Source organism: Haliaeetus albicilla, chromosome 7, assembly GCF_947461875.1.
Source record: "Haliaeetus albicilla chromosome 7, bHalAlb1.1, whole genome shotgun sequence".
Lineage (NCBI taxonomy): Eukaryota > Metazoa > Chordata > Aves > Accipitriformes > Accipitridae > Haliaeetus > Haliaeetus albicilla.
The window spans coordinates 33,594,923-33,607,213 of NC_091489.1; the positions used below are offsets into that span (position 1 = coordinate 33,594,923).

Consider the following 12,291-nt stretch of genomic DNA (forward strand, 5'->3'; position numbering starts at 1 on the left):
GTCTGGTTCAGCTCTTTGTGCATCATCCATGTGAAAAGGCTGACAAAAACGCCTGCCTTTACTAAACGTTCCCCCAGGTTGCCACTGAAACTCTTAGAAAAGTAGCAAAAAAGAGAGGAATAAACTGAAGAAACACAGCTACATGAGAACAGGCGAAAGTGACTCACAAAGGGGAAATCTCTGCCTGCTGCTACCAGATGATTTCAAAGAAACTGGTGAGAGAGCACTGGTGTCTGCCCTGGGAAACTTCACCAGCAGCTGGGCAGCTGTTTGAGATGTAGTACCATAGCAGTAAAGTTCCAGATGATTAGAGTTTGCAGCTAGGCAAAGAGCTGGGAAAATACAAAGCCTGCTTCAAAAACTAGGCATCCAAAAAGCAGAGACAAAGGTGGAAGATAGAAATAACAAAAGCTCATTTTCCAAAGGTGTTCTGCTTCTTTCAAGAGGTTCGTATCACTCAGAAATCAAGGCCTCTGGGCAAAGACTCCACCTCCCTTCCACCTTCACTGAAATGAGTGGCCCACTTGCTGGGCCGCTTTTCCAGTCTTACAAGGCTGCTTGTCTCAGCCTCCAAAATGAAGTCAGTAAGGTTGAACACATTAAAAGCAAGGCAGCATTTGGCTCACCAGGTTTCATGGAGTAATTTTATAAGAGATTAAAAACAATAAAATAACCAATGAAAATTCACTGTCTGTAAATACTGAGTTAAGGGCAGCAAACAGAACACAGGTACTTAATTGCCCAAGGCAAAGCGAGGCCAACTCCCTGCTCCCTGGTTTCTCAAAGAGGAGCTTTGCAGCCAGCAGGTCTGCAAAGCCAAAGGGAAGGTAGGATTTCTACCAGCCTGGCAAGGGCTGGATTTACCTCCTATTATGCCAAATTCTTCAGATTTTTTTAACCTGCTCCAGTTTGCTTTTTGAACCTAAGAGAGTGCAGATCTCTGAAGGTACCTGTTAGTGCGCACGTGCCTGGCCTGCACGCTGCCCTAAACCCAGGCCTGTGAGCTGCTCCACCAGAGAATCTGTGGGATTAGCCCCTCATTTAGGAAACTATTTGTCTTGCCTTAGAGCCATTCCACACTGGAACAACCTGTACATCTCTCCCAGCCTCCAAGGGAACTGCAATGGCTCCAGAGAGTCCTGCTAAAAGACTATATCTTGTTCTGTGGATGTTCTGGTGTTTTTCAAGGCTCCCTCCTCATGCAGATAATGAATGACACGGGTAACAGATAAAGTCTGTGTACATGCAGACTCAAGGTTTTTGGGAAAGCAAGACCTTTATCTGCACTTTAGCACCAAAGCATACAAGTCTGTGAGGTCTGTGTCATGGAACTGTTTTGTTGTCCTGACAAATGAAAAGCACTGACTACTGTTCTTCCTGAAAATTGTAATCATTAATTGTCTTATAGTAGCTTCTGAACAACCATCCTTTTGCATTTACTGTGGAACAATCTCTATCAATTCATCCCTTTCCAGCTCCTGGCTTTATTCTCAGCCCTTGACCAGCCTAACTATTATTTGAATGGTGGGAATGCTGAGAAACCCAGCTCAGGGCAGGTCCCTTGGTGGGAGATGTTTTACATTGTCAGTCTTACTTACCCAGCAAAGGATGAGAGAAGGAGCTGAATGGGAATTCTGCCAAGCCACGCAGTACAGCAGATGCAGAACAGAGAACGCAACCCACGCACAGCGGGACTGGGAGAGGCCTCCCACGTTCGTCACATGCAGTGTGAGATGCTGCAGACCCTCTCCATCGGCTGAGAGAATTCCTCTCTGCAGGAGCAGCAGGTGAGAGCTTCACTTTTGAGATTTCTGAAGGGCCTCCTTAGAAAAGTCATTTGTCCTGCATGAGCATTTCTGGGACTTATTCACAAGTGCAAGAGTCCTAGGGAGAAATATAAACACTTGAGGCCTTTTATTGGCGCCTAGAGAGCAACCAAAGCCCGTGTCAGCAGACAGAGCCTTAGCTTTACATCATCATGACCTGTCAGCAAAGAAACACAATAATTCCTCTCCCTTCCCCCCTGTCAGTGGAAGACGTGAGAGTTGGGACTACAGACACTGATCTTTTCCCTTTACCCCCCTCTGCTTAGACAAAGACAGACCAGCAGTCCTGCCTGAGGATTGGGAAATAAGAGCCCTCCCACCCACGTCCTGCTAGGGCCAAGGGAGTGGGAAAGCTGCCTGGAGCCACCCCCTCTCCAGGCAGGGGAAAGCTGGATGCGGGGGAGTGAGCCAGGAACAAACCTCGCCTGCGCTGGTAGGCAGAGTGACGAGCAGGGAAAGCCGGGAACAGAAAAGAGGCATTTCACGCTCTCGGCTGAGTCACCGAAGTGTATAAAATCAAGGCCAGGCAATCGGAGCCACACACAGCGGAGGCACGAGGCATCAGGACTTCTGGACAGGTACGTGCAAGCGGATGCGGTTTAGAGCCAGGGAGTAAGATTAAATCTAAGATCAGGATCCAGCAGTCCCATTCCTCCCATCCTCTCCCTGCCATGTGCTGGGAATCCAGCAGCTCCGGTGACCAGGAAGCCCTCAGGCTGCTCAGCCCTTGCCCGGTTCCTAATAACAAAAAGACACAGGCAACCAAATTATACTATTTTGCTGGTCCCTACTTCAAACCTGAGATGGCAGCAACAAATGACAGTCTGGGCAAGACCTGGCACCATTCAGGGACAGCAAGTGGCTATTAAGGTTTGGAATAAGTCTGAGATACTTCATACTACATGGGGCTTCAGTCACCCCCCCTATGCTGTAATTATTTTTGGATGGGGAATGATCGTTATGATGCCTGGCAGCACAAAAGACAGCTCAGTAAGAAAAGCACTAGTTTGGGGCTGTGGTTAATTCCCTCCTCTAACAAAGATTACCTGCACAGCCTTGGACAAGTCATTTAGGACTTTTCTTCTTTCTTTCTTCTTTTTTTTTTTTTTTTTTTTTAATGACAAAGCTGGGGTGGGACAAAGAGGAAGCACAGAGGGAACTGTAACACTGAATAACATGATTCTTGGTACCCAGGCCTTTGGGGACCTGATCCAGGAGCATACTCCCAGTTTCTGACCACTTTCACGGAAATGTGGTTCAGGAGCTCCATTTTCAGTACATCCTTTCCCCAGGAGTTGGAGTGCATAGCATGCCTGCGGCTCTCACCTGCAGCAGAGCCCCAGCCCTGCCACCGCCTGGCAGACAGGCTCCAGGGCACTGCCAGCAGGTCAGGAGCAGACGAGGAGGGCGAGTCTCAAAGTGCCTTTGGGGTCCCCACCGTGGCTGTCACTCAGAACGGGGCAGAACTGCCCTGGCAGAGCCCACACGAGCCCTGGGCTTTTGCTGCTTCAACTTCTGCCAAGGGAAGGAAAGCCCTTCCTAACACAGGAAAGGCACTTTTACCTGCCCACCCCATTGCAGCTCAGCCCAGTTTGACCTCCTATGTCCTTTAATGTTTGACAACCCTCCCCTGCCTTTGGATCTGTACATTTGCTTTGTACAGCCAACCTCACAGAAAAATACCCCTTGCCATGGTCACACCTGATCCTAGCCCTGTTGCTTGGGTATCATCCCATTAGATAACTCTTCCCAGCAGCCCACCCAAACTGGACGCTACGCAGCAGGACAGCCCTGCAGAGAGCAATACGCAATCACGTATAAAAGCCAAGTCCCATAACATGGCAATATCCCTCTCCTGCAGCTTGTCCAGTATAGTACCAACTGGTATTTTTATACTGGAGTAGCACTGGCACTCACTTGTACCCTGTGCTGCTGGGGAGCCCACCTTCTATGCTGCTGCTGTTCCGGGTGCCAGCCTGGTGCTGAGGGTACTGGTGTGGGAACCAGACACATGATACAACTTGGTTGCTTTCTGCATGAAAAACGGTAGGTACTCTCAAACCAATATTGCATGATACTTCTGTCCCCAAGGGTTCCTGTTTACTCAGGCTTAATTACAGAAGAGACATTAATTATCACTTCCGATGCCTGGATGTAATAGGAAAGGACTTACAAATGTTTCACTTTTAAATAGCTTGTAGCTGCCTGGAGGGATTTAATTTAGCTCTTAACTGTGATGTTTTGTTTTCCTCTCCCTGAAACAAAACCCAAACAGATCTTGCAAGTTAATTGCAAGCCACTTAGGAGAAGGATGTTTTCACACTTGCTCATCCTCTCTCTGCTGGTGGGGAACACAGCATCGGGCCCGGTGAGCAGAGCAGAGCCTGCAGCATCCAGGGACATCACCACCTTTTTCCAGCTGGCTCAGGAAGACTCTTGGGAGAACGTTAATCTCACCAGCATGTCCTGTGAGGATCAGAAGAACAGGACCTGGATCACCCTGCAGCTGACCAACAGCAGCCTGACAGCTTTCCCTGTCTGCCTTCCAGAGACCCTGGAGACCTTGGATCTCAGCAACAACCTCTTAGAAGAGGTGAATGGCACGGAGATAGCAAACCTCCCACAGCTGCACACCCTCTCGCTGAGGCAGAACCATCTCCAGGCAGTTCGATGGGGATCTGAAGCCCTCAGCAGCCTCCTCTCCCTGGACTTAAGCTTTAATAAGCTGTCCTCTGTGCCATCATGCCACAGCTCTGCCCTGCCTAACCTGAGGTGGTTGTCCCTGGCTGGAAATCCATTGATTGAAATCCAGCCACTGGCTTTTTCCTGTTACCCTCAACTACAGTTCCTGAACCTCTCTGCAACACTGCTCGGGCAGGATGACAGCAGAGGAATTAGGGAGTCTGCTTTTACCATCAGCACATCTCCCAGTGAGGCCACGAACAGGCCTGGAAACACCATCAGCGTGCTTGATCTGAGTGGGACCTTTCTTGAGAAAAGTAAGTTTCTGGATTTCCCACTGTAAACATGGGGCTTGGTCAGGCCGGGGGGAGCAGAAGCCTTGGTGGGATGATGGCTCCCATCCTGGCTAAGCCCAGGCTGGAGGGGGAACACCCCACGCTGAAAGTTGCAAACAGCTGGTCCAAGCATGCAGTGCACTCTCCGGCTGTGATGCAACCACTGGGGGGAAATCCTCACGCAGACCAGCCTCCGAAAGGAAGGGCAGAGAATGGACACCACCAAACAGGACTATTTGTCCCACTGTTGTTCCCCACATCTATCCTAATTCCACCATCACCCCTGAGATTAGCTTTGGGACATGCAGGAGGGAATTCATTTTTCTTTCCAGACACACTGCTGAAATCTGTGTCTATCGCCACAGTTACACTCTGCTTTATAACACTATATTGCAGTAGCACAGAGAGAGGCTTTTTGTGTCAACCGCAACCAGCCAAGTACTTCCGCACAGGGAGACAATCCCTGCCCTGAGCAATTTACAGCATGATTTTTTTCTTTTGTCTGCCTCCCCTGCCAGCCTCAGTTTATAATTGAGGTGCTGAGGCGGACATATGTTAGATGCCTTGCCCAGCTGCTCTCAGCCTGGGGCAGAGCCAGGACCTTAGGGACTCCTCAAGCTAGAGGTTTCACCTCAACTCCCATTTAACAGATACACCACCAAATTTCCTCCATGAATTTGCCTAATCCCTCTTGTGGTAGCGAGTTACACAATTCAGTTGTGGGGTGGAAAGGCACTTTTCTATAAGACCTATTCTTTCAGTTTCAGGCCTCCCAGCTCTTCTTCCTGTGCTAGGAGAAATATGAAGTTATTTGCCTTTCTCACACCAGTCAGGACTTTGTAGACCTCTCTGATCAACTCCCAACCACCACTTCTCCGAGCAGAGAAATCCTTGTTCATTTAATCTCACTTAATAGGAAAGCTATTCCATATGTCTTATCAGCTTTATTGCTCTTCTATATTCCCTTCTTTTCCTCTGCCCTACGACAGGATGACCTGCAGGTAATATTACAAAAATGTGATTGCATGGGTGTTTATATACTGCTGTATTTATTTTTGTTCTATTCCTTTTCCAAAGAGAATAGCTGCAGAAGATCACAGAGATATTTTATATCTCTGTGAATTCAAAACTTTTTTCTAGGCAGAAATCCATAAGAATGCTCTATTTAGGCAACAGGTATAAATCTTTTTTCTGCTTCAGTTCAACTAGAGTGGGCCAGAGACTTGCCCAACCTCAGATCACTCCACCTGACAAAGATGTCACGATTAAGAAGCCTTGATACTGACTTCTTCAAGTCCATGCCTGGTCTCCACGAGCTGAACTGTCAAGACTCCCGCTCACTGGGTTTTGTGAGGACAGAGATGTTTGACAGTGCTCTTCATCTGAGCCATCTCTCGTTTGAGAAGTGAGTTATTTTCTTTTTTGTTCTTCCTCACATAATGTTGCCTTTGCCTCACAGCACCATGGTGCCTAGGAGCTGATTTTTATGCAGAGTTTGCTTGTTATTAAATATTTAGGAAGGAGGAATGGGCTTGCATGCCATTGAGAAACTGTCTTATACTCAGATATGGCATGTAAAGCCTGTGATGTAGACCTGATAAAGCAGAATTGCTGACACAGCCCAAAGAGGCGGCACGAGACTGATAGCACAGTTACTGGTTGCTTGAGATTGCATCCATCATGTTTCCACTTTTCTGCCTTATCTCCAGTCCAATGGATGAATTCATCTAGTGCTGTTAAGATTAGCATAGATCCACTGAAGCACACTTGCGATACAGACCATGCTTCCAACATCTACAATGGCAATGTCTCACCAGAGGAGAAGCAGGTCACTGAGGATTCCTTGCTTTACAAAGGTTGAATGCTGAGAGTTTCCTAAAATCTGTACCTTGGAAGCAGTCAAAAATCCTGTCCCTCCCACTTTTAGTGTGAGAGATGAATGTAGTTCCTTGTTCAGCATTAGTAAAAGCAATGGTTTAGTCCTAATTCTAGAGGTAACACCTCAGTGTGATTTACTTGGTATGTCACACATCTGTTGAAATACTAAGGGAAAAAAAAGGTTGAAAGTGATTTATCAAAATAAGAGTAGGTAAACTGCACACATAACAGTCAGCACAAAGGAAAAGTCTGGAGAGCACCATAAAAGATTTCTGTGATATGGGCCCAGATTATAAGCACATCAGAAAACAAACACGAGAGCACTGGCTGTGCTCTAGGAACCAGTTTCAGGAGAATAAATGCATTTAAGCAAAAAAGCCCAACAGATTCCATCCCGCACTAGATTGCCACACTGAATTTACACAGCACTTTACAGTACCAGCAGGAATACAAGTTCAAAGTGCTAGTAAAAACCAAAGGAGTCATAGACAGAAGAGAGCATGTGGGCACTCAGACTGCAGGGAAGTCACATCATCACACTATTTCTGCAGCTAGGACAGCTTAACAGTAAAGGCAAGCAAGGTCTTATTAGTCATTTGATTTCACTAAGTGACAGTCTATATTATGAAGGAGGCAGTTAACATGAAGAGGATGACTGGTGTAGAGAAAGTCAAGCTGTTACAAGCAGACTGAGAAAGAAGCTACAGAAATGGTATAGTGAAAAGTGTAGCTGAATGCATGATGGCAGAGAGGAGAGCTCAGAGTTTGCTAATTATTGCATTTGTCATCTTGTAGCTGTAACCTGAGTTCCTTTAATGCTTGGAATACCACCAATTCATCAGATAGCATCATCATCAACTTGTACGGAAATCCTCTGTTATGCGACTGCCAGCTCTCCTGGCTGCTCTCCAACCCCAAGAAAGTTGTGCTGCAAAAGTAAGTGAATTCAAGGAGATAAAGTAATGCTCTTCAGATGCAACTTAAATGTGTAAGTTATTTGGGGACCAAAGATTCACTACCATCTAAGTTATTCAAATTCCTTGTGTGTTCCTCCCTTCCACAAGAGGTAGAAATGCAAAATAAAGTCCCCTTCAGGGACAAAGCACGGCTGAATTACACTTGAATGTTGACAAATGCGATGGGCACATGTAGAACAGTATAAAGTGTTATTAGCTGTGGATTCTACTTTAAGGTGACAATAGCTTATATTGTCTCTATTTTGGTTCATATTTGTCTATTAGCTGGAGACAAAAAATGTGCTGGCTTGGTGGCCTTGATGGGCCAGCACTGGGAGCAGGAACTGGAAGATTTTGCAAGAACTTTAGCAAATTATTTCCTCCTTGCCCTTGCATTCCCAAAGCATTCCCCTTGCATTCCCATCAGCACAGTCAGTCAACGAAACCCCTTGCAAATAGCACCATTTGTCACCTATTGTTTTCATGCTCTCCTACAATTTTACACACTAATTACAATAAGCTGTAGTTAAAAGAAGTACTTTGCATATGTATGATTTCTCTTCCTTTTGAAAGGCCACCAAGAAGATTTGTCATCCGTAGGGGAGAGAGCAGGGAAGTAGAGTATTAAAATTAGATTGTTTCTCATCAGGATGGGCTTAGCAGTTGCATTCTTTACAAAAACATGCGATGTGTGAGTAAAGAAAGAACTCAAGCTTAGTCATTTAAAAGCACATCCCGTGCCAGCACAGCTCCAGCTGCCTAAACCAGCTGGCTTAAGGATCTTGGGGACCCTGTTACATCTCTCTGCATGTGTTCCCCTTTTAGGGTGGCATTAAAGTCTGACCCTTTACAAGAAGCTGCCTTGAACCCCGACACTCTTGCTAAGGTTCACAGTCCTTGTACCAAAGGATGCTTCCTCTCAGGCAAAAGATATTCCTGCACCTTAAGAAAACCAAAAGCCAGTCAGCTAAGTTCCCAGTGCTGTGGAAAGCCATCTGCCAAGCACAGGACTATTGTTAAGATGACCTAGCTTTGGTCTAGGTTTCATGTCTTCTTTAATATAAAGACTGTTTTGGGACAGCAGATTGCCAGTTCCAATCCAAGTAGCCTTACAGGAGCCTGTCATGTTCTTGGGGATCTTGTCTATGCTAATTTGTCTCCTCTGCAGGCCTTGGGAGACTTTTTGCAACACATCCCACAAGGATTGGGGCAGACCTTCAACATCTTTTTCACTGCTAGAGCTCTACGATAAATGCCAGTCTGAGAGAAACGTTACGCTGCCTGATTCAAACACACCCTCTCCTGAACACGATGCTTTCAGCCTTACCAGTTATGATGCCACTACTGTAGTAACAACAACAGACTCTGCTCCGCTAACCAAAGACACTTACACCAGCTCCCTAATTCAGAGGAATGTAACGAGCACGATGGCAGCCAACCCAACTGAGCCGATGCTCACAAAAGCCAACAGTTCCTCCCACAAGGAGGAGGCACTTTCTGAATCCGCGAGCAATCCCCCTTCCTTCGCATCCGTAACCATCTCCCTGGGTTTTCTCAAAGAACTCTACAGTCAGTCCTCAGATTATGGCTCCACAAGTCAAGCTGAAACAGATCAGCTGAAGAGAGATCTCAGAACAACCAATGCGACGTTTCCCCAGGAAGGCCCATTCAACCACCCCACTAGTGATTATTCTACTAGAGCAACAGGAAACCCCGATGCAACTGACCATTATATTCACACTTCTGCCACTCCTGCTGGGGAAGGTATACCACAAACAACCCTACAACACCTGAACTCCGCAAGGAGCAATGCTCAGTCAGAGCCTGCATCCACCAGATCACTGATACACTATGTAGACGACTACGATTATGATGAACAGTCGACGGAAACCCCAGTGCAACTGGCGTACATCTCCTGTGACTACAATCCTTGCAGGCACCTTCAGAAGCCGTGCAGTGAACTTCAGAGTGCATCCCAATGTTTATGTCCTGGCGTGTCGAGGGAAGATGAGGTTCCAGATCCACCGAGGCTCAGAGAGGTGTCTGAAGTTACAGACAGCTCTGCACAGATACGCTGGTGCGCCCCAAATTCAGTTGTTCACACCTATGAGCTGACACTTCATGCCCACGGCAATGAGGACAGACAGTTTGTCCTGGACAATATTTATTCCACAGCAAGGCAGTACACTCTGTATAATCTATTACCGTACACCACTTACCACATTTGCGTGACTGCTTCAAACAAAGCAGGGTCAAGCCAGACAGCAAGTCAGGGAATTCCAGGCAATTCATGCACCAGATTTAAAACAAAACCCAGCTACAAGTCTGTCTTTGTTGCTCTGTCTGCAGCAAGCGGACTCTTTCTCATTTCCACAATTATTTTGTCTGTATGTCTGTGTAAGGCATGTAAAAAGCCTCAGAGTGAGCAATATGGTACACACTTAGTCTCTTACAAGAACCCAGCATTTGATTATCCGTTAAAACTACAAACCACTAATTAGCTCGAGGCGATTGTTCTATACATTCAAAGCTCACTGTCTCTGTCACCTTGGTATGATTTCGTGCGACTCTCAAAATGTCCTTCAGCAAAACTATGAAACATTAGACTCCATATCCCTTATGTTTCTAAGGGAGAGAAAAACACACAAAAAAAGAAAACTAATAATGAAGGTAGTCAAACAGAAAAAGCCTTTGGACTCTTGTTCATGTGCTGAGCAGCAGCAAACCTAGACACTAACCTTAAAAAGTTGTTTTTATAATCACCTACAAATACACCAGCATACATTTCACACAGTGAGAGGCTGCCTTGCCAGCTGTCTGCCTCCAGTATCTCTCTCTCATGGATACAGTCTGCTGAGAGCCATGATCCAAGATGCATCTAGCTAAGCACGACAGACTCTGCTTTTATTCACATAAGTGAAGTTGGGTTTTCAATTTCTTCTAATGTCCATATAAAGGTATTATCCAAAACAAGAGTATTAGTGGAAGGAGTGAGAGAAAGGTCTCCTTGGGCTTAGTGGCAAGGTGCTGTGCAGATCTAACTCCATTAAATAACTCCAGTTGACTGCAACTGCTCAGCCCAGCTTCAGCCCAGGAAAAAAAACAGGAAGGTTAATTGTAAAAAAGGACAGTGCAGGATCCTTAGGGCAGGGATAATTGTTTTATTCTGACTTTGTATGATGTTGTCCACAACTGAGGCTCCCAAGTACTACCACAATACCACTTTACAGGCAGTGAGGAGTTTCCAGTACAGCAGTAACCCACAGAAGGGGGAGTACATTAGTATTTGCTTCGCAATTGGTTTTAAGCAGTGATGATTGCTCAGTCCCATCTACAGATTTAGCAGGCTGATGATTTACCTCATACGGAGGCAAAGAGCCAAGTAATGAAACAATTTAATGCTTATGTTGCTGAGACTCGGAAAACTGAAATCCCATCCACTAGCAGCAGACTGTTATGCAGACATTTTTCAAATGTACTTTTGGGTGCTAATTTCTGCTACAAAAATAATCAGAAATGCTGAGAATTTCGGTTCTTCAGCAGCTTGGAGCTTGACATTAAAATTCAAAGAGATATTTGTGTAAGGGGAGGCGTTTGTCCCCATGAAATAATTCCTATTCAGAGACCCATAGGTTTATGGTCCAGTAGCTGCGTGTTTCTGCTACTGCATACTGCTGCTGTATATATACAATATGTAAAATTGCCCCAGATCTCAGAGAGCGAAAGGTGCTATACAGTGTAAAAGAGTCTCTGTTCTGTTAATTTTTTTTAAAATGCTTCCAGTATTAATGGAAATAAAAGCTACAGAGTTGAGTTCTGGTTCTTTGTTAAAGACCTAAATCTTTGTGTTGTCTTTACCATCTACAACATTTAGCCTGAGAAACTAACTCAAAACATTGTGTTGTTTTGGAACAGACTTTCAGCATATAGTAAAGTAATGTTTTTATTATGTTAATTTGTGTTATCTGGTGTCATAAGAGCTTTCATTTTGTATGTGCTTAAAGTGGCCTGTGCCATCCTCACCTCTACAGGCTTGCAGCCCTTTCGTGCAGGTTTCTCCTTTCTACTACACCAGTGCTGGGAATGACACTGTCATTGGACAGATGCTCGTTGCAAATTCCTGCCTTGTGTGTCCTGAGCTTGGCTGAGCCCCATGACTCAAAACTCACAATAGAGGCGAACTGCAAATGAAAAAGCTGGGATGGCGTCACCTTTCACTTTGAAAATCTCTTTTATTTTCACATTCTGGTAGTTCAGACCTTCCTTTGTTTGGGCTTAGTTTTTTCATATTTATTTCTGGTCTGATTTTTCCTGCATTTTCTGAAAAGTCTAGTGAGCAGGCGCAAATGATACTTTACTTGAAGTGAGTAGGAACCTTCAGTCTTTGACTCATTATTCCAAAATGGGACAGAGATCTCCCTTGTGTTTGTCCAACATAGCTCTAAGAGACCTTGACTGGGGTCTTTGGTATTAGCCAGAAACAGAAACAAAGTGGAGCAAAATAAGAGATTTGTGAATAGCAATTTATATAGTCTTGAAGATTAGCTCTAGAAGAGGACAACAAAAAAGATACTGCAACTGAAAATAAAGATTGTTGCAGCTTCGCTATGAGTT

The 12,291-nt window shown here is 45.4% G+C and overlaps 1 protein-coding gene across 1 annotated transcript; it reads left to right on the top strand.

The window, feature by feature from the left end:
- The first annotated feature begins 2,099 nt into the window (after positions 1-2,099).
- LRRN4 (leucine rich repeat neuronal 4) lies at positions 2,100-11,490 on the top strand. Its single transcript, XM_009930219.2, has 5 exons — positions 2,100-2,404; positions 4,102-4,825; positions 6,044-6,248; positions 7,517-7,657; positions 8,846-11,490. The coding sequence occupies exons 2-5, from the start codon at positions 4,138-4,140 to the stop codon at positions 10,176-10,178; spliced, it is 2,367 nt and encodes a 788-aa protein (XP_009928521.1). The 5' UTR covers positions 2,100-2,404; positions 4,102-4,137; the 3' UTR covers positions 10,179-11,490.
- Positions 11,491-12,291: the final 801 nt, after the last annotated feature.